The 23,202-nt window shown below is 45.6% G+C and overlaps 1 protein-coding gene across 1 annotated transcript; it reads right to left on the bottom strand.

The window, feature by feature from the left end:
• Window positions 1-17,733: 17,733 nt before the first annotated feature.
• Window positions 17,734-21,461, bottom strand: RASSF10 (Ras association domain family member 10). Its single transcript, XM_082682505.1, has one exon. The coding sequence runs from the start codon at window positions 21,067-21,069 to the stop codon at window positions 19,573-19,575; it is 1,497 nt and encodes a 498-aa protein (XP_082538631.1). The 5' UTR covers window positions 21,070-21,461; the 3' UTR covers window positions 17,734-19,572.
• Between the last annotated feature and the right edge of the window lie 1,741 nt (window positions 21,462-23,202).

Here is a 23,202-nt window from a genome sequence, read left to right as displayed (position 1 = left end):
GACATATACCAAGCTCGCTCTTTGTTAAAGCATGCATTTATTTATTTATTTATTTGTTTATTTGAGAGAGAGAGAACACAAGCGGCAGGGGTGAGGGGTGGGGGGGGGAAGGGCAGGGGGAGGGAGAGGGATGGGGAAAGAATCTCTAGCAGACTCCCCACTGAGCAAGGAGCCTGACATGGGGCTCGATCTCAGGACCTTGGGATCATGATGTGAGCAGAAATCAAGAGTCTATCACTTAACCAACTCAGCCGCCCAGGTGTCCCATTCAAGCTCTTTATCTAGAAATATCGGCCTTTCCTCTCACCTGGCCCTGCAGTATTTTCTCTACTATTCCCTTGCAGGCAACTTACACTCTGCATATAAAACCAGTAGTCATTTTCTGAACACACCCATGATCCAGTTCCTCCCATGTTTTTGCCCAGTCTGTTCCTATAGCCTGAAACTCCCTCTCTCTTTACCTACTGAATGAACAGCTACTCATCCAGTAAGACTCTACTCTATGGTACCACTCTGAGAAGCCATCCCTGACATCCTCGGACAGGATTAGGCCCATTTCCTTTATGCTGCCACAGCCCCTGAGACACAGTGTGTCATCTATCACCACACCAAAAAGGAAGTTTCACAATTCAATGTCATTCAACTAATTTCTATAGCCAGGTGTCAGCTGGGTCTCCTCTTTCACAGATCCACGAGTCCCTGAGGGCTGCTGGACCAAATGCATGGCTTAAAACAACAAAAATGACACCAAGATTTCAGACGTCTGGCCTCCAGAACTTTGAGATGGTAGTTTATGTTGGATTAGTTGTTGAATATATTGAAGGCATGCAGTTATGGGGACCATGCACTGGAACTGAAATAGTTTAAAAACAGGAGAGGAGATAGGGAGAAACAGCAGGAAATAAGCCACAAGGATCACAGAGCTGGAAGAGGAAGAAAGGACCCTCCCCTAGACCTGTCAGAGGGATACCAGTTCTGGTGTCCACTGGCACTCTCTGATGTTCTATGGCTTGTGGATGCATTGCTCTGATCACATGGCCAGCCTCCATGGTCCTGACAGCATCTCACTTCTGCGTACGCCTGTTTCCATCCAACTTTCTCTTTCTTATAGGAACACCTTTTTATAGGGTGGGTTAGTGCCCAGCCTAATGATCTCATTTTAACTTCATTACTTCTGCAAAGACTATTTTCAAATAAGGTTACATTCTGAGGTACTAGGGGCTGGGACTTCAACCTATATTTTTTGAGGGGACATAATTCACCTCATAATAATGGGAAATTGTGTTCCATTCAGAAACTTGAATTTTCGACCCTCAGGGAGTCTAAAGTCTTCCACCGAAGCTCTGTGATCCTTGTGGCTTACTTCTGCTGTTTCTCCCTATCTCCTCTCCTGTTTTTAAACTATTTCAGTTCCAGTGCATGGCCCCCATAAATGCATTGCCTTCAATATTTTCAACAACTAATCCAACAAGATCAGGAATTCCAAGCATTTAGCAACTTCCCTTCAGATGAGGAGCTGGATATGAGGAAAGAGCTCATCAAGCACCTGTCATGTTTTCCACTCCAGCTCTTTCCAGAACCTTGGCCAACTGCCAACCCAGGATCTTTCCAAGAGACCTTCTTCATTGCCTCCAGCTCTCTGGGAGACACCATCCAGTTCTCGCTCCCACTCCTGTGTGGACTGCTTCGCTCACTGGAACCAGCCTTGGCAAACCAGCCAGGCTTCCCTGATTACCCCACTCCAGGATTCTAGCAAAGGAAAATTGTCTCCACTTGTTGCATTTTTATTGATCACTGATATGCTGGCATTAAGTTAGATGCTGGCGGTACAACAGACCACATATAGATGTATCTTCCATCTACATGGGGGTATAGTCTGGTGGAGAAGACAGATATTAAGAGAGTGGCTACAAATGCAATGAGTATGAAGACAGAAGGGCATGTAGAACAACAATAAGAGTGCTACAGCTTTCTAATGAGGATACACTGTGTGCCTGGCACTGTTCTAGACCCTGAGACATTCTCATGGAGCTTACATTCTAATGGGAGACACAGATAAGTAAGAATCTCGGGTAGTAGTAAATGCTAACATGGAAAATCAATCAGGATAAGGGGATAAAGCAGTCTGGGGTTGTGTTGGTTAGGATGAGATTCAATTGCACAGAAGAGGCAAAATAAATAAGGATGGCTTAATACAAGCTTGGTTGGTTTCTCTGAAATGAAGAAATACAGAGGTAGGCAGTTCAGCGCTTTTAGGATAGTTGCCAGCCTCCCTTGTTCTTTTTTGTCATTTTTAACTGTCTTCTACCTTCAGGATTCGCTCCTCATTCAAAATGGCCGTGTGAGCTCCATCCGTCACATCTGAGGCCCAGAAATGAAGCTGACGAGCAAGAGGGAGGGCAAATAGAAGGGCTAACCTTAACTATCAGCTAAGTCACCTCTTTTAAGGCAATTTGCCAGAAACCTCACCCGACCTGTTCCTCTTACATTTTAATAGCCACCCCTAAATGTAAGGGAGCCTGGCAAATGCAACCCCTCAGCTGTGTACGATGCTTTCTAGAACACGAGAGTTGATTCATAAGGAAGAAGGAGAAATGGTTTTGGATAGACAACTCACCATATCTACTGGGGTCTATCAAAGATTTTCCAGAAAAAGGAAGTAAAAGCCAAAACTGAGTAAAAGTGCCCAGGCCAGGACATCAAGGGGAAGAACACTGCTGCAGGGAGAGGAACAACAGCCCTGATGCTTGGGCTGGGTCCAAGTTTAACTTTGTTCTGCAGTGTCCAGCTCAGAACTGGGCATAGTGCTGTCAAGAAATATTTTTTGACTAAATACTGCCCTCCGATTGAGTGCTTATGTCCCCTAACATGTAATTTCTGCTACAAGGGGAATGCCCCCCCACAACAGAGACCCTCAGTTATTTCCATTTTGCCTCCAGCAAAGCAGATGACTTTGGTCTAGCTACTCACAGGGCTGTTCATACAAGTGCCCAGAAATCAAAATAGGAAGCACGTATTGCAGTAAAACCTGACCATAACTTCCTAATGAACCAGGAACGGTGCTTCACAGACCAACGCACCTCACATATTAAGTACCCTTTGTTGTTTATAGCTATAGAATCTGCTGAGGTTGGGTTTAAGGTAAGGGAATAAGAAGAAACCTGCCCAGCCCTTCCTGTTGATGAAATTCCAATGGAGCCTGGTTCTCAGGTTCAGTGATTCTTGAGCCAAGTCTGGAAACACTAACACTGGGCCGATCTCTATTCTGCTGGCAGACCTGGAAAGCTTGGATGGAGCAGCACAGAGGGCAGACCTAATAAATATGCCTTGCTCAGAGCCTGGCACGTGGTAGATCTTCAATAAATATCAGCTCCCTGAATGGCTATGGCATTTGAGAAAAGGTGTGTAGAAATATGACATTTGAATAAGTCAAAAAGGGTAAACAGAGGTTCTTGCAAGGGTGGGAAGAAGGGATAGACACGTGGGATGAAAGGAACAGTGTCTGCAAAGGGAGACAAGTGTGAACAGCAAAACTCAAGAAGTTCAATGAGTCTGAGGGGAGGGAGGAAGTAGGAGAGGAGGCTAGTAAGGTGCCTTGTGTAGGGCAGGGCTAAGATGTTTGCACTTTCTCCAGTGGGTAAAAGAGAACTTTGGAAGAATTCTGAGCAGGGAAGGGACATGATCAGAGTCATGAGGTCACTCACCCATCTCTTCCCCAATCACTGCTCCAATGCAAGCCTTCCCTATAATCACAGTATTGCTTCCATTGATTTACCTTTCTCTGTTCCTTTACCCCAAGACATTTCCTCTCACTAACCCAACTCTTGACCCTGTTATGGATATATCAACATCCACACAGGCATATCTCCCAACACCTTTGGCCTCCCAGCTTTGATGACCTTGGCCTTGGGCCGTTCTCTTTAGCCGTCTACTCCCAGATCCGCATCATGGACTTTCTCCACCTTGAGAAGATCAAAGGCTGGTTTTCCCCTTCATCTGACATCCTTTGAGCAGCTAGAGGAATCTAATCACACCATTCTCCTGCTTAATACTCCCAAGGCATTGCTAATAAGAATCCAAACTCCTTCCTGTGGCTTTCTGGACTCCGCATGTTCCAGCCCCTGCCTATTTCCCCAATCACATCTTGGGCCACTCTCCTCCTCACGTTCCATTCCTCCTTCCTTAGACTACAGTCACACCTCTACCCTCATCATATCTGACTTCTCCAATGAATTCTCATCCCTTACTGTCCCCACTTTCCATTTCCCACTTATACCTCAAGCCACAAAATGTGGCTTCCTCTCCCATCAATCCACTGCTGCTCCTCTCTCCAAGGTTATATTTATAAAATGCCAAATCACATGGGTCCATGTGGCCACACTGGTCTTGAAACTCACTTGGGCCAAACATGGTCTCCACAAGGTTACTTTCTTTTCTCAGTTCTGTGTTATTTCTTAATCTTTGTGAATTTCTCTTCCTCTGTCTACTATTTCAGTATTGGTCTTGTCCAGAGCTCTGTCTTCAGTCCCTTATATTCCCACTCTGCACTCTTTCTTAAGCATCTAATCCCTGTCTATGGCTTCCATTCCCCCCGCATCAGAAGACCCCACAGGCACCTCAACTCAACTGAGTGCAAACTGAGTACACTCTTCCCATTCCCACCTCTTGTCAAGATCCATTTCACATCATTCAAGGAAATCACCCACCCTTATCCTTCCATTTGCCCAAGCTGGAAACCTGGGAGTCATTTTAGGTTACTCTTACTCCCTCATCCTCTACCAGTGAAATCACAACATGTGAATGAGTTGAACGTCTTCTTTTTTTCCCAAATTTTATTTTATTTAAATTCAATTAATTAACATAGCATATTATTAGTTTCAGAGGTAGAATTCAGTTATTTGTCAGTTCCATAAAACACCCATTGCTCATCACATCACATGCTCTCCTTTTGTTTTTTTTTAAAGATTTTATTTATTTATTTGACAGATAGAGATCACAAGTAGGCAGAGAAGCAGGCAGAGGGAGAGGAGGAAGCAGGCTCCCTGCTGAGCAGAGAGCCCGATGCGGGGATCGATCCCAGGACCCTGGGATCATGACCTGAGCCGAAGGCAGAGGCTTTAACCTACTGAGCCACCCAGGCGCCCCACATCACATGCTCTCCTTAATATCCATCACCCAGTTACCCCCCCCCCCCACATCTCCCCTCCAGCAACCCTCAGTTTGTTTCCTATAGTTAAGAGTCTCTTATGGTTTGTCTTCCTCTCTGATTTTTTCTTATTTTATTTTTTCCTCCCTTCCCCTAGTGAGTCTAGTTTCTAAATGTGTCAGATCTCTGCTTTTTTCCCCATCACTAATTCAGTTTCTCCTCATTCTTCTTTCAAACTGTTAACCTGCCTGATTGCTGTGTTCCCTGCTTTTGTTTTTAATTTCTCATCTTCACTGGACTATGAGGGACCGTGTCTTAATAAATTTCTTATCCTCTGGGTCTGCCATAGTGCTGGCACGTAATATGTACGTGTAGGAGGTGTTTCTGACTGTATGAATGGAGTGCATAAATGTGTGACTACAAAAGGAACAAACGGGACGAGGCACCTGACACTGTCCAGCTCAGAATAGTATGTTTACAATATTAAAATTCACAGGTCACTGGGGTGCATGGGTGGCTCAGTTGGTTGAACAACCAATTCTTGATTTGGCTCAGGTCCTGATCTCAGGGTTATGAGATAGAGCCCCATGTCAGGCTCCATGCTCAGCAGGGAGTCAGCCTGAAACTAACTCTCTCCCTCTGCCCTTCCCCCTAAACCTTTAAAATTCACAGATCACTTGAACAACAACCCTGTGAAGTGCTTATTATTATTCCTTAACCTCTCTGGTTAAATGATTTGACCAAAACCATAGAATTAGTGAGTCACAGACTTAGAGGAAAAGCCTAGATTTGAACCTGTGGGTCCAAATCGTAAACTTTCCACCAAATTATGGAGTTTTGCTCAGTGATTGCATTCTTTTTAGGCCCTTCCCTAAAGCTGATATTAGCCAAATTGATTATCTACTCTACTTGGCAGCACTGTTTCTAAATGAAATGTTTTTGCCCTCAGAAAATGAAATGTGCTCATTTTTTTCAAAGCACAAAAGTCTGTCTTCATTGTTGCTGTTCCAGAGAATGTATGATCATGTATAATTTCAGGCCGAGATTTTAACCTTGGTATATATATTCAAAATTGAGTACCACTCAACAAAGGCAGCAATATTTATACATTCTTCTGTGGCTTGAGACCTTCACTTCCTTGGTGGTCCTGGCATCACTTAGAAAAGCTGAAATAGATAAAACAGGACCCAAATAGAGTTAATATCCTGCACCATGCTTCCCCAAGCCTCCCTGTCCTCCCATATTCCCTATCTCAGTGAATAGCCATCCATTTCTCAGGCCAGAAACCTGGTCATCATCTGAGTCCTCCTAAGTCCTCCCTTTGTGCATTTAACCAAGCACCAAACCAATCCATTCCACCTCCTTTGTGTCCTGTGAGTCTGTTATGTCTCCATCCTAATAATGACAGCCCTCACTTGGGCGTCTACCTGGATGTTACCTGCACGAGGAATTAGTCCTCTGACACCTCTGCCCACTTTCAGTTTTGCACACACCAAGCCACCCTCCGCACACTAGCCCAACTCATGATTCAGGCAGGCAAACCTGCTTGGTCAGGTTTCTGCCTTTAAACTTCCAGTGTCTTCCCATTTGCCTCGATTTTAAGTCTGAAGTCTTCATCATGAAACACGAGGCCCACATGACTGCCACCAATCTCCCCACTTTCTACCTCTCGATTCTGAGCTTGTTTTCTCTTCCTCTGCATGTTGCACTTACTGGTCCTTCCCTCCCCCACTTCAACTTGGCCATCTCCAACCAGCCCTTCAAATCACAGCTTGGGCTTCAACTTCTCCCAGTATCTGTGGCTCCCACAATCTGGGTTAGATACCTTCTTCTCCCACGGAAGCCATAACACCTTCCCACACACTATTGTGGTATCTATTTGCTTGTCTAGCCTTCAACACCGCACTTCTCACTCGGTGAGCTCTGTGACAGCCTGGGTGTATCTTGTTCATCTCTCTGCCTCTAGTTTCTAAGCCAGTGGAGGCCCATAAGCGTGTTGAATAAATGAGTTTCTGTCCTCCCCTCTCCCAACTCCTCCTTTCCTAGCATGACAATGGAGGAGACACAAGTAAAATACCCAACATAGTCAGTGTTATAAGAACCATGACAGAGTTGTGTCATAAGGTTCCCTGGGAGCAAGGAGAAGGGAGCAGCTTCGAATGTCTCAGTGGAGGGCATGGCAGACAAATGTTTATTTGTCTGAATTGAAATGTTATTTCAATTGAAATGTTAACTTTCTGAAAAGCAGCAAATGGAAAGAATATCTAAACTTCCAGCCCTGAAGATCAGGTCAAGAATAATTCATAACTCCAGACCAGTGGTCCCTATTTTTTTTCCATATGAGAATCCCTTCTAATATTAAAAAGCTTCGATGTAACAACATGTAACAGCAGTTGATGTAAAAAATCCTAAAACTCCTCTAAGTTCGGTAAGGATTTAAGACTCTGACTGCATGCATTGCAATGGCATGTACAAAAATTCCCAAACTAGCAGTACCTTCATGTGAAATGCACCCACAGACTGTGCCTACCATGTGAATTTGTGGACCTCCTGTAAAAACTTCACAGCCCCCCAGGAGCCCACAATTTCAACCCAAATGATGCTAATGCCAGCCCTTTATGCCCCCAGCTACCACTTCCCCCTGGATTTGGACCGACTCAAGAAACTCACTGACATGGAAGTTTCTTGAGTGGTTCGAAAATGGAGACTTAACTGACAACACCTTTATAACTAAGTATTTCTATTCAGGCATTAAAAGGCTAATTCAAACTGTAAGAATTTGTATTTTAACCCAGAATGAGCAGATTAAATACTTTCCTTTAAGCAACTAATCATGGGGTCATGCAACTGGAAAGACCATCTTTTCCAGAGACTGTGGATCACCTTCTAAGCCCTCAAGGTGGGGGCCTTTGGTTGGCTGGGGCTCACACTGAGCTTACTCCACTTACTCAAATGCACCCTTTACTCACACATTTCTAGGTCCGGTTTTCAGCAGCCATGTTCAACCAGGACACAGTAAACAATCTCCCCACAGTGCTTTGCTCACACCTTAATTATGACATCTTATTCATTGTTTTTCTTTTAAAGGATTTTATTTTATTCATTTATTGTTAGAGAGAGAGAGAGAGAGAGACAGTGTAAGCAATGTGAGTGGCAGAAGGAGAGGGAGAGGGAGAGAAGTGTCTCCCCACTGAGTGTGTAGCCTGCCATGGGGCTCAAACTCACAACCCTGAGATCATGACCTGAGCTGAAACCAAGAATCCAACGCTTCACCGACTGACCCACGCACGTGCCCCTCGTTCCTTTTTTTTTTCTTTTTAGAGTAACTTAAGTTATATGTCCTTATTTAAAATTCAAATGATCCACAAGTTTATATTAAAAAAAAAGTTTCCCACATCACTGCTTGGTCCCTTTCCCCAAATACAACCACAGATAATAGTATAACACTGTCTTTTGTTCTGTTTGCTTTATTAAAAAGAAAAATACATAAACCATCCATACATATTGCTCTACAACCTGATTTTTCCCTTTTTTACATTTAAAAAAAAAAGGAAAAGATTTTATTTATTTATTTTGAGAGAGAATGAGAACATAAGCTGGGGAGGAGCAGAAGGAGAGAGAGACTCTGAAGCAGGCTCCCCACTGAGTGCAGAGCCCAACTTGGGGCTTGATCTCATGACCATGAGAACATGACCCAAGCCTAAATCAAGAGTCCGGTGCTCAAGCTGACTGAGCCACCCTGGTGCCCCTTTTGGTACTTTTTATTATGGAAATCTTCAAATCAATACATAAATACAGAGAGCAGCATAATGAATTCCATGTACCTATCACCGAGCTTCAACAAACATCCACAATTTGTTAATTTTATGTTATTTAACTCTCTCCACATCAAAAGGTTTTTTTGTTTGTTTGTTTTCTGGAGTATCCTAGCAATTCCCAGACATCATATTACTTCACCACAGTATTCTGTTACGTATTTCTAACACATAAATTCTTTTAAAAACATAACCATTATGCCATTATCTCAAAACAATAATCTCTTACTAATTGCCTCTTTTATATTTTCCTTGATTGTCATTAAATTTATTTTAACCTTTGGTTTATTTGAATTAACATCCAAATAAAGTCCATAACTAGTTGATAGGTCTCAGTTCCCTTTAATTCATAAAAGTTATAATAATCATATCTCCACTCCCTCTTTTAGGCTATTTAAACATGGGCTTTTGTCCTATAGAATTTCCCACAATCTGGATTTGGCTGATTACACACTCAGAGTATCATTCCACATTCTGTTCTCCCTGTTTCCTGTAACCTCCTCAATGGAACTAAACTCTGGTTAGATTCAGATGCCATAATTTGGAATATTTGATAGGTGGGGCTGAGTGCTTCCTATTTTATCAGACGGGGAAGCACATTGTAACTGAATGTTCCATGGATGTCAGTGTCACCAGCTCATCATCCAATACAACTTCCCATTAACCTGACACCTGCTCATTTTAGTATCTATCAGTGACCACTATCTAGATACATTCATTCATTAGGGCTTGGGTACATACAGGCAATCATTCCTTCACATTTGTCAGTTAAATTTCTTCTGTAAAGAACAAGTTCCCCTCCTCGATCGACTTGATGACTTAGAAACATGGTGTGGGGGCGCCTGGGTGGTTCAGTGGGTTAAAGCCTCTGCCTTCGGCTTGGGTCATGATCCCAGTGTCCTCTCTGCTCAGTGGGGAGCCTGCTTCCTTTCCTCTCTCTCTGCCTGCCTCTCTGCCTAGTTGTGATCTCTGTCTGTCAAATAAATAAATAAAATCTTTAAAAAAAAAAAAACATGGTGTGTACAAACAAGAATAAATATTCTATTTCCAGTTTCCAGAATGATGACTTGGCATCATAGCAATTTCCAAAGGCAACTAAGGGGTTAATTTCTTTTTTTGCAGTATCATGGTGAACCCCTAGATTTCTATATTCTTCAATCCATTGCAGTTGTTATTCTCACTGAAACTCATATTTTCTCATCTTTAGTCATTGGAGCCCCTCCAGATTGCCCCTGAATTTAAGATAAAACAACTAAGTCTTTACAGTTCCTTACTTTCCGCTACACAAGAGGTGGCAAGCCCATCTTACCTATTTCTTGCTGTGGATTTAGACTCAGTGACTAATTCAAGGAGCCCTTATCTTCTTAATAGAAAATGGTATTTAGACACCATGATATAGGTGCTAGTGGGTACTCAGTGCTACTAGGCAGTAATTGATTCCAGACCTTTTCAGTGGACAAAGCTAGGAAATAATAAAAATAATAAAATAATTTTTAATAATAATAAAAATAAGTAAGGAGCTTATACTATTTCCACTGATTTGCTTCTTTAACAATATATTAGAATCTTATCATGTCAGTGATGCAGACCCACATTATTTTAGTAACTGTTTATTATCAATAATATGATTATAATGTAGTATAATCAGTTTCCTATTTAGGACGGTTTCTAATTTTTCACTATAACAAATGTTGCTGTAATTAACATCATGAACTTGCATCCTTGCCCACTTGTGCAAATATTCTGTAAATACCTAAAAGTGGAATGGCTGTCTGAAAAGTATGAATCCAAAGGGCTTCATCAATTTAAAATCCCCAAATCCTAAATCCTAGGCATGGTACATAGTAGGCACTTAATAGTTAGGTACTGACCCAGACTGAAAGAGTCAAGACCCACAGAAGAATATGTAAAACAGAAAAAGTCTAGGCTAATGCCTCTGTAACAACTCCAAGGGACACCTGGGAAAGTTCTATGCCTCTTGTCCAAGAAGAATGACATGAAGCAGGCATAAGCCCAACCCACAGACTGGAGCCAAGTTTGGCTGAGTCTAGTCTGGATCAACTAACCCCCATCTGACTCACAGAAGCATGAGAAAGAATAAATTATTATCTTAAGCCACATGAACTTAGGGGCGATTTGCTGTACTTTATTACTACCTTATTCTTGGGTAGAATGACTCAACATCATAAAGATGTCAATTCTACTAAAAAAAAAGTATGCCCATTTAATACAATCCCAACAAAATATATTGAGAAGGGTTATTGTTAACCAAATGAGATTTTGTATAATTGAAATTGTAGATGACACCAAAATGAAAAGGGAGAGAGACCAGAGAAGTGAGAGTAGTGTGTTAAAGCTCTTGTCTTGCTCAGGAAAAAGAAGTGTAATATGGCTCCTAGTAAGTTTGGAGAAACAGAAAAACTAAATTAAATGCACAATTCTCAAACCAGCCAAAGAAAATTCTATCCATTCAATAAAAGAAGGAGGGGGGTGGAATCCTGATAAGTGACATAGTGGGAACTGCAGGGTAAGGACCAATGACCTCCATAAAGTCACTCATCAATAAAAACAACAAGAATACTGGCAAAAAAATTGTCAAAGAGTTAAATATAAGAGTTCCAACTCTAAAACACTTTGAAGAAAACACAGAAGAAAAGCTTCATGACCTTGGATTTGTAAGGATTTTTCAGATATAACACCAAAAGTACAGGCAACTAAAGAAAAAAATAGATAGGCTGGAGTTCAGGAACAAAAAACTTTTGTGCATCATAGACACTATGAACAAAGGCAACCAGTGGAATGAAAAAAAAATTTGCAAATTATGTATCTGATAAGGGATTAATAGTCAGAATACATAAAGAACTCTAACAACTCAACAACAAGAACAAGAACAACAAAAAATTCAATCCAATTGGGCAAAGGGCTTGAAAAGACATTTCTCCAAAGAAGATAACAGAAGTTGCCCCGAGCTGGAGGGAGGAGAGAATAGGGAGTTATTCTTGAATAGATACAGAGTTTCTGTTTGGGATGATCAAAAAGTTCTGGGAACAGATAGCAGTGATGTCTGTACAACACTGTGAATGTAATTCATGCCAATAAATTGTGTACTTAACAAGTGTTAAATGATAAATTTTGTTTTGTCTATATTTTACCATAGTAAAAAAGAATTAAAAGGAAACAAAATGTATTTACTCTTTTACTTCTACTAGAAAAGCCTAAAAGCAATCACCAACCCAGTGGCAAAGAACATTGTTAGTACCCAGACTGTGGTTTCTAAATATCACTTGCCATTGAAAAAAATCAAGACTCTGCTTAGTGATGGCTGATTTCAGGTCTGGGACAGTAAAGGTACAGTACGAGCCTGGAACATCTTGACACATGAAAGCAAAGGAAGCTCTCAAAGACTATGAAAAATATCTAGGAAAAGGATCCAGAAGCCAAGCTGAAGAAGTTCCCCTGGCCAAAGATGGGACGATATTTACCGTGGTTTGAGACACATAAAATATTTTAAATTTCATTATGATCCCCCAAAAGATAAACAAAGAAGAATAAGACCCACTAGTCACCTTGGAGAGTGCTAGTGATCAACTACATTATTTTGAACACTAGTTAAGAATGTTGCTTTTATTCTATATTTCAGGATTTTCAGGATTTAAACTGCCCTTTGGAGTGACACTTAATAAAGGGAAGAGTATATAGAAGTACTCCAGTTAATCAATGATGAAGAAATGAGAGAAGGAGGAGGAAGGGAGAGGAGGAAAAAGTAAGAGAGAAAGAAAGAAAGAAAATTTATGAGGTTAATAGAAGAAAATATAGAAGCCTAGCTTTGTGACTTTATTTCTTAAATAAGAACTGTAAACCAGGGACGCCTGGGTGGCTCAGTCAGTTAAGTGGCTGACTTCGCCTCTGGTTATGATCTCAGGGTCCTGGGATTGAGCCCCACATTGGGCTCCTTGCTCAGTGGGAAGCCTGGTTCTCCCTCTCCCTCTGCCTGTTACTCCCCCTGCTTGTGCTCTCTCTCTGTCAAATAAATACATAAAGTCTTTTTAAAAATTTAAAAACTAATTCTCTTAGGAAAAAAAAAAAAGTACCTTAAACCACAAACCATAGGGGGATGTGGGAGTACTGCATTTAACTATATTATAATTAGACATTTTTATCAATAGTTACCATAGACACAGTGAAGATAGAGTCAAATTAGAATAAGATATTTATACGTGCTTTATAGTTAACAAGATATTAATGTTCAGAACATGTAGGAATTTCTGCAAATTCCTCCCAGAAAAGGGAGACCCTAAGGAAAAATGGTAGATAACAACAGGCAATAAACAGAAGGAGAACCCAAAGGATAATAAGCATATGAAAGTTAATTTCACTAGAATTCAAAGAAATGCAAATTAAAGCAAATTTTTAAAAAGTAAAAAGCTGGCTAATATCAAGTACTGGAGAGGCTGTGGGGAAAATGTGGAATCTTCATGGCCAGGAAGAGCCTAACTTGGCACAGCCATTGGGAGAGCTCAAAATTCTGGGTTTTAAATCTCAAAGTCTCACACAGGGCCCCTGAGGTCTGCCTGTGTTCATTGTAACACTGTTTGAGAAAGTAAGGATTTGGTAACAACCTAGGTTTCCTTTGCAAAGAAATGTAGACATTAGCTATGGAATACCATGCCGATCAGAAAATAATGAACCAGATTTATGTATTAGAGTGCAGCATGCTCCCACAGACATCGTGTTGTGAAAAAAATGAAAAAGAAATATAGAGAGCTTTATGGTCCAATAAAGGTCATGTATATTAGATATAAGCACACAATCATTTCATTGTACTTTTCTTTAAAAGATTTTGTTTGAGAGATAGTGTACGTGCCTGAGCAGGGTGGGGAAGGCACAGAGGGAGAAGCAGACTTCCCACTGAGCAAGGAGCCCGATGCGGGGCTTGATTCCAGGATGCTGGGATCATGACCTGAGACGAAGGCAGATGCTTAACCAACTGAGCCACCCAGCAGCCCTTCATTCTACTTTCGAAGTTACATATACACGCATGAGCAAAGGTATTGTGCTAGCACACTGCTCAACTTCAGGGTTACCGTTTACACAGTTTCCTATGGGGATGGTGCCCTCTGGAGCATGACTGCAGACCACAATGTGAATAGAGCCCCCTGGAGGTGTGCAACAGGACAGCCCTGAATATGTAAGGTGGTTCAGAAGGTCATGGATTAAATACACTAGAATAACAGTTGCTGGTGGGAGGAAGAAGCGAAATTGGGGTGCAACTGGGGGACGAAGGGCATCATGAAGTTGAAGAGGAAAAGGGCTTTGCACAACCAGAGGGTGGCGGTGTGACCGGAAGAAAGAGACGGGATCTGTTTGCTTCAGTGGTTTGACGGCAGGGGAGGGTCTTGAGCTAGATAAGCAACAACCTGATAAATTCTGCTAAGAAAGGTGGATTTCATCCTGAAAGCTATGGGGAATGCTGGAGGGGTCTGAGACAGAAAAAAATTGTTAAGGGAATGGGGGGGAGGGGCAGAGGCTGGGGCAGCAGTCCTTCAAAGCCATCCACGTGTTCAAGGGGAGTGAGTATAGCCACAGAGGCCCCAAATCAAGTGTGCATGCCTTAGTCCACAGGACGGGAGTCCTCAGAACGCCCAACATTCTCTCCCTTGACACCCCCACCCTAGTCCTCAGGTGTCCAGAGGTTCAACCAGAAATGAGGTGTGGTTAAAAATGCCCGGGAGGACTGGGTTGGGGGGTACTGGGTGGGGGAGGACAGTTTCATCACAGCCATGGTACCACCTTCCAGATGTGATTGAAAACAGCACACTGCCCCGATGGCTGAGAAGTCCCCATTTCTGACTAGTCACCTGTGCCCTTAGGGCATTCAGTCGAAAATTCCATGCCAATACATAGGGTGTTCATTTGGGGGGAGAATTTTTTTTCCACTGGCAATGACTTCACCTCCGACAGAAAGATGCCCAGATATTTACACAGGAATTTCTCCTCCTTTATCTTTTCCTAAATCCCCACCTAGGAGATGTTTACTGGTTCCATGATTTTGAGAAAGTCACTCCACCATCCTGGTGGAAATATTTGGACAAGATTTGGTCAACTCTGAGGCCCTTCTGGGGCCAACACTCTAGCACGTGTGAGGAATCTCTTTTCCGGACATGCCAAACCCTTCATGGGTATGACCTGCCCGGTGTACAGAGCAAAATGGGCACAGGTCTTCTAGTCAGGCTAGGGTCGAAGTCCTGCTTCTGCTACTTACCAGCTAGATGGTCTTAGTGTCTTTGTCTGTAAAAGCTGGAGGTTAGAGAATTCTCTCTCACAAGACAAATGCAGAGGAAATTCATGGGACAATACTCAGCACAAGGATCTGGCATTTGGAAAGTACTCAGCAAAGAGTTTTTCCTCTTCCTCCTTTCTTTCTGTGTAGGACAATCCATTTCCCAAACATTTCCACATGGGAAATTTTACAAATTTTCATGGCCAAATTTTCCCTTTCCAAGAATTGAAAGATAAGCTCAGGTGTCATGTCATAGGTAGAAAGAAATTCCCAGAAAAAAGCAAAACTGTTCTTTAGAGGCTGTTAATAGTGGGCTGATGTATTTATTTTATTTTGGTATCATTTTTAATAGGAGTGGGTAGGGAGAAGCACAAAATCAAATACATGTTAAAACATCACCTTCTAATAGTAACCTTTTCTCATGGACTCAAGATGAAAAAAAAGTTAATGAATATTTGCTTTCTGTAAATCTGTTTCTCTTACGTGTTAATTCTCCCACTCTTGCTCATGGGGAGTTTTTGGCCCCCCTGCCCAGACCGATTGTTGGCCAGCTCTGATATGAGACAAGATCGCTATTACAAAGCAGGTGCTCAGGGAAGACAAGGAAAACAGGAAGGAGAGAAAGCATCATATCCTCTTCACACTTCTGGTCAGACGATTCACATTTCTGTTGTAAGGGTATTTTAAGCCAGCGGTTGCCAGCCCTGCATTCCTGGAGCCCCAAAGTACTAATTAATTAATTCTGGTTAAAATGTTTTCTTAACAAAATGTACTAGCTAATGAAAGCCAAGGTGTGGGGAAACGGGCCCCATCACCCACAGCAGGTTGTTATTAGAACAAATCTTTCCAAAAGCAATTTGGCGATTGAGTATCAAGTCCTTAATGTTTGTGTTCTTTGACCTGGGAAGTCTCTTTCTATTTTACTGGGGGAAAGGGACACATACCCAAAGCAGCCTACCAGCCTATCACAGTGTTGTGCTATAATAGTCAATATATATATATATCTCAGAAACAACCTACTGACATGAGAACAGTTATACGCACGATGGAACATCCAACAGAGGGATGGAGCCTTTACATGGTCAGACCCTGAGCCTAAAAGCATCCATACAACCTCGTTTCAGTTATTTTCTTAAAATAAGAAGCGACATACGAAATTTTCATAATTCAAAAGGTCAGGAAGGAAAATGTGCCAAATTTTGACAGTGATAATAAGCTTTTGGTGAAGGGGTTTTGAGCACATCAAAAAGGGGCTTTTCTTTCTTTCTTTTCTTTTTTACTTCTGCTCTTCTCAGTTTCGTCCCAAGGACCACAGTATTTAACTTCTCTAATTAGCCAATCATCGTCCTCACGTTTTATAAGCAAACACAGAGATACCAGGTGAAATCGCTCTGGTTTGGGAGATGACTGAGAAGGGGCTACTTAAGATCAAAGCCAAGATACAGGCTATCGGTTCCCAGCAAGGATGGGGCCTTGTCCTGTCCTCCACGAGTTGGCTGGTTCTTCCCCAGGATCTCCGTTGTTCTGCTCAGACACCAGCACAGGGGGCACTTCTCCCAGGGGCTCTGACATCCTTAGCGCTGATGCTTTCACCTCAATGTGATTGTGCCAGGATGATTATTTTTTAAGTGAAATAACTTTTTTTCAGCATCTAGCACCCATGAAGCACTTTCTAGGCACAGGCACTGTGTTGGTCCTTTTTATGCCCATACGCCACCTCTCTCAGACTTGCAAAAGCTCTTAGTAAAAGGAGCTATTGTCTTTTTTCTATTTTGGCACCCCCCTCCCCCCTCCTTTCTCCTACCCACACAGAGAGTGCCTTCTGGGGACATAATTGATTTGGATGAAAGGTGAAATGGGCAGACTGGGCTGCCTGCCCTCTGCTACAAACAGAGCCTCCACACTGCCTGAAGAGTTGACTGGAGAAGTATCTTCAGGTGGACAGGACAGGAAGGGCACTAGAGAATCCCACGGGCCTTCTCCCTGTGATGTGGCTTAATTTGCTTTACAGGCTTCAGGCATATTTGCTGATGTCAGCGGCCTGTCAGAGTTTAAAATAATAATAGTGAATAAGAAAACAGCCCTTTTCTGCCAGGCAATCCTGTTCTGCCAACTTCTGTGTTCCCTTTTGAGTTAATAAACATCTAAGAACCACCTCCCTACCACTCTCGGGGACTGGGGGGGAAAAAAGCACAATAATTTTAAAACCACCAGGTCAGCCCATTGCCAGCATAAACCATTCAGACAAGTAGCATTTGTCACACTCTAATGAGGATTTTACCTCTGCCTCAAAAGGGAAGCTATCATTAGGTTTTGTGTTTACCAAATCAAATGATCGTCTAGGGACAGTGGCTTTCTTTCGGTCCCCTTCTCATTTTAATCATGCTCAAGACCAAACGCAGACATTTTCTGCATCCGACGAGACTAAAAAACCATAATTATGCCAGCTAATGTCTTTTGAAAACATCAATTAAGAAAACGGCCATTTCATTCTCATTTTACTTGAAAATCTGAAATATCCACGTGTGTTGCAATAGTGCGGGGATAGGAGGGCTGTCTCCAAAAAGGAGACGGTTTAAATGGTTTAAGGGGGTGAGGTGGGCAGGTCCCCACTGGCAACAAGTAGACAGAGAAGCCCTCCAAGGAAAAGAAACTTCTCGATAAAGCAAGACCTTTTAAGTTATCTTCACTTGTGGTGTTGAAACTGGAGCCTGCCCCTCCATCGTTAGGCGGATACCGGGCTTCTGGAGCAGGCTGGCCCCACACACACACCCCATTGTTAGGACCTCCTCAGGAGAGATTAGATCCCACATTCCTCAGAAGTACGGAGCTCCAGAGGGAACGCCGCCAAAAGGCTCCTTCCATGGGGCAAGAGCCAGCTACAACTGATCACTTCTGTTGAAATAACTGGAACAATTACACTGCGTCCCCACAGGGGCTCGGTCACCAGCTAGCAAGAGAGAGGTGTCACACTTGTATCTCCGGCTGTGTTCAAAGGTATGAACCAGGCAAGAGTAATTCAAGTCGTCCCTAAGCCCACTTTCCTATGCATTTATCTATGGCTGCGTGCCCCGGTTAATCAAATTACTCACCCAAGGTGTACTATTAGACTGTTCTATTTTATGTTTTCTTTCGGGAGCCTTATCTGGTAAACCTTGATGTTTGCACTTTCCACTTAGGCTTGGACAAGTAACTACTGAATCTTTGACCAAAGCTACTGAAGTTGGACTTGGGTTGGGGAAAAGTACCTTGAGGTCATGGTTGGTTTTAATCATATAGCTTGGTTCAGAAGCCTAACACTAACAAAGATCTTTTTTTTCAAGTCTCAGTTTCAACCAGAGTGCTCATTAAATAGCAACTTCAGTCGCACTTAGCTTGAATTCTGCATCCCCCCCCCCTTTTTTTCTTCTTGGAGTAACAGTGATTCCGTACAAGAAGGGACAGCAGAAGTGGAAAGAAAGGACAGTGCAGGTCCCTTTGCAGCAGCAAATCCCAAGGAGCCTCGATTAAACTGTAACCAGGGACTGTGTCTGCCAGGCTTCTCTCTCTCAAAAGCTTTATGTTTGGCTTTTGTAATAATAAGAGGTTATTTTAGGGAAGGGATTCTATCTGAACACACACTGTATTTGCAGGGAGGAAATGCAGCATTAGACGGCCACACAGCTCAGCCTCTGAAAGAAAGTAAGACAGTTTAGCAGATGGGCAATTCCCCAATCTGCAGAAATGTAAAGAGCCAGGATTTGGGTGCCTGTGGGTTTTATCAGAGATGTAAGTAAGGCTGAGACCAACACCAGTGCTCCTCTTTGGCTAGTTTTAACACGTTCACAGTCACAATTAACATTCAAGGAATTTCCTTTTCATCCAAGAGTTTCTTTTAAAAGCACTTTGCACCACAAACTGAAGTTCTAGCTGCCATCAGTCCTTCCCATACAGAAGATTGCTGAAATCTTCATAATACTTTTTTTTCCTTTTTCTTTTTTTGAAAATAGGTTCGGACCACGTCAGTTTCCCTGGGGCTTTTGTTTTCCAGTACGGGAAGGTTCTCACCACCTTCCTCCCTCCTTCCCCTGAAAGAGCTTGGAACGGAGACCTGGCCTCCCTTTTCCCGCACCCCTCACTACTCTCTGGGAAACCAGAGGAGCGCAGGACAGGCGTCCCCAGCCCTCCCCCACACCCGCCCCGCTCCCCCGTCCCCGGCCCAGTGGGAGCGCTGCTCCCTGGCAGGGGTCCCCGGCCCACCCCCAACCTGGTTTCAAGTCCCTGAGCGGGCCATGCCAGTGCTTTCTGCGCGGAAATGGGGAGGGTCGTCCCCCCCTCCCACCCTGCTCGCCTTACACAAGAGATTCGCACACTGGCACCGAGTCCGAGTCCTGGCTGTGCATAGAGCTCAGCCCGGTATCCGAGTCCTCGTCGTTGCCGGGACAGCTCTTGGCCAGCCCGCGAGCCTGATCCACCCACACCTCGGCGCGGCCCTGAGGTCGGGATTCCCGGGAGGGATCCCCAGAGCCGAGAGTCCCGTCGGGCGCTACCGTCAGCTCCAACGTGTGCAAAGTCTGGAGAAGGCCCTGCAGCTCGCGCTCCTTGGTGTCCCACTGCTGCTGGCTGTAATCCAAATCCGACTTGACAGCCTCCAGGTCCGTGTTGAGCCGGAGCCCGATGTAGAGGCTGGTGCTGAGCTGCGTCCTGACCCGCTCCTGCTCCAGCAGCAACTCACCGTCGTGGCTGCCGTCAAGCTCCAGGGGCTCCTCCCGCGCCGCGAGCTCCTCCTGGCGCCTCCGCATCCACCTCTGGTTCAGCTCCTCCTGAATCTCGGCCGAGAGGCGCTCGAGCAACTCCTCCTGCTGGGCTCGCTGCTCCTGCAGGCACAGCAGGTCGTCGCACCGCCGGGCCAGCTCCTCCAGCGCGGCCGCCTGCGCCTCGCCGTCCAGGGGAGCCGCCGCCGCCTCCGGCTCCTCTCCCGGGCTGGGCCCGTCCACCTCGATGCCTGCGCCCACCAAGTAAGTGTCCTGCACGTAGTTGACTCCATGTCGCCGCATGCGGTCCAGGTGCACCTTGGCCTCATAGCGGTCGATCTCGCGATCCAGTTCCCGGAGCCGCTGCACCTGTTGGCGGATGGTGTGGTCCTGGGAGAGCACCAAATGCACCAGCGTCTCCATGCGCTCCACGGATGCGCTCTCGGCGGCCTGCGGCGAAGACGAACAGGATGAGGCGGTGGACGACGACGTGGACGAACAGGGTGACGACGGCTGCTGCTGGCGCCGCCGGTTGAGCTTGGCCAGCTTGCGGAAGGCCTTGCGTACCACCCGCCGCTGTTTCTCCTGGGTCATGGCCAGGCTGGGTCGCGCCGGGACCCCCCGGGCCGAGCAGGGGCGCTCACGACTGAGCACGACGCGCGCCTCGGCGCTGCGGGGGCCCGCGTTGGGTAGCGATGCCTCGCTGCGCACCAGCACGAAGCGCACGTTCTCTTGCTCGTCGCCCCAGGCGGCCCAGAGACGCAAGATGCGCGTCTTGTTGGGCAGTATACGCTCAAAGCCCCGCCACTTCTCCACGATGCAATAGCACTGCGGGGGCCCGCACAACATGCCTTGCGGCAGCGCCTCATCGTCGTCCTCGTCGTCCTCGTCCAGGAGTTCCCGCAGCTCCTCCCGGCCTGGCGAGTCGCTGGCCGCCCCCCGCCGCCGGCCCCGTCGCTGCCTCCGCGGCCGCCGGCAGCCGTCCTCCAACAGCACCCGCACCACGTCCGAGCAGGTGGTGCGGCGAGAGAGACCAGACACCAGCTTCTCCTCCTGGCAGATCCACACGGATATCTTCTTCTCCGAAGGATCCATGGCGCAACCGGGACGCAGGTGGCGGGTCGGTCTGGGCCCCGGCGGGGCGGCAGGGGGGTAGGTGGGAGACGGACAGCCAAGCAGCTCTGCGACAGTTTAGGAGCCTAGGTACCTCGAACCGTTGGCACAGGCCCTTCTCGCCGGTTGCGCACGGACTCCGTGGCGGCGCTCGGCCCGGACGGCGGGCTTTTCTCCCTGGGCTGTGCGCCCGGGATCCGGCTCTTGCCGCTCTGGCTCTGCCCAAGATTCCCGGGGCCTCCAGGTTTTGCTCCACCCCCGTGGCTCCTCCCCTGCCCGCCCCCAGCGCCCAGAACCCAGGCCGGAGCGCGGGAGGGGCATCACCCAGACCCGCCCCTCGCAGCCTCGCCGCGCCGCGAGCGCTCAGTGCAACCCCTTTCTCCCGCTGCCGGAGGCGGGGATCTCGGCCCCTGCAGGGGACGCGCCGCCCTGTTTCGCGTCCGCACGACGGCTGACTGGGAGACCCTTCTGCTCGAGAGCTGGAGCCCGTGCCTGAGGGCGAGGGAAATCCGCGCTGCGTCTCCCTCTGCCCACTGGCTTCCCTCCTTTGCGTGTAGAGCTAGCTGTACGCACCATGACTTTCTCGCCTTTCCCGGAGCCCGTCGGTCCTTCAAAGCCATGCTGTCCGGGAAGTGTCTTTTGTGCAGACCAGAAAACCAAGATGCACAGCGTCTTTAACTGAGCCTCGCCCACCGCAGCGCGTGACCTCCAGCTGGGAGCTGTAAGCGCCGCCTCTTACGCGAAAGGCCTCCAGCCCTCCTCATCAGGAAACAATATTTACATATTTAAGGAGAAGTAGATAGCCCTCGGTTCCATGAGCTAGTGTAGAGGTGGAGAGGTCTGTGCGTTGAGTGGGGTTTTCAGAGGCCGATCCACGTTCCCTGCAGGGTCAATGTCCCGATATAGCCTTGGCTTCGCACACCCTTCTTGGCCAGAGGCACCTAATTCTAGCAAGATTTCGGGGCCTAAACCCCAGTGACAAGCTCTTTGCCACCTTCCACCTTCATAGGAGAACACTAATAGTCAGGACCGTGACAGTTTCTGCCATATCCAGTATTCATATGTGGTCCAGAAAAGAAACAAGTTTCACAGCCCCAGAAATCCGAGACCAGTGCGTAAATGAACTTTTTTTCATCCTCACGTGTTGGTGAGGATCTTCTTTTGTGTGCAAGACTTGCCCTCTGCCCATGTAAGCACAGGTCTGATAAGGTCACTCCCTTACTTTAAGACCTTGGATGGCTGCTATTGCCCCCAGAATAAAGCACTTTTCTTCATTCACTCATTCACTCAGTAAATACTCACTGAGTAAGCACCAGCTCCAGATACAATGCTAGGCATTTGGAGCTGAACCTATCACCGTCTTGGCCAGCAACGAGCTCACAATCTAGTGAAGACCCCAGCTGAGTCAACGTGTCCAACACAGGGTCTCCTGTGCTGTGATAAGGGAGGTATGAGTTGCTGGGAGAATGCTGGTGTAGTATCCACTGAGCCTAGGAAAGGCAAAGAAGACTTCCCAGGGGAGGTGGCATCTTACCCAAGGCCAAAAGCCCCATTTGGGTCAGCCAAAGGAAAAACAGAAGGAAGAGGCAGGCAGCATTCCAGGCAGAAGGAGCTGTAGTGTGGAAAGTCAAGAAATCAAGAGCATGACGGTTACTCAAGCTACAGGGAGCTGGAGTGAGAAGAGTGAGGTCGGATGAGTGAGCAGGAGCTGGGTCTGGAAGGGTCTTTAATACCTCTTTTGGGTATTTGAACCTACTCTAAGGGCAGTGAGAAGTGACAGAGTGTGGATTCTGAGTTCAGACTGTCTGAACTCTGCCCCCTGAAAATCTGCCCCATGTCACTTACTAGCTTGGTAACCTTAGGAAAAGTATTTTGCCTTTCTGAGCCTTAGTTTCTTCACCCATGAAATGGTGATAATAAAAGACCCATCTAATAGGACTCTTACAAGGATCAAATGCTGAGACCTGGCAAGTCTGCCAAGGAAGTTTTGTTGGACGGTTAGAAACAAGGGGGTGTGTTGGTTTTCTAGGGCGGTGGAACAAATCTCCATAAATTCAGTGGCCTGAACTAACACGCCCTTATGAGTTTGTAGTTCTGGAAGTCGGGAAGTCCAGT

The sequence above is a fragment of the Mustela nivalis genome (genome assembly GCF_964662115.1).
Source record: "Mustela nivalis genome assembly, chromosome: 9".
In the NCBI taxonomy this organism is placed as follows: domain Eukaryota; kingdom Metazoa; phylum Chordata; class Mammalia; order Carnivora; family Mustelidae; genus Mustela; species Mustela nivalis.
The sequence above is the reverse complement of the archived record's forward strand: the minus strand, read 5'-3'. Positions and strand labels throughout refer to the sequence as shown.

Excerpts from the sequence above, each read along its gene's own strand:
- RASSF10 (XM_082682505.1), bottom strand. The coding sequence starts at position 21,069 with ATGGATCCTTCGGAGAAGAAGATATCCGTGTGGATCTGCCAGGAGGAG.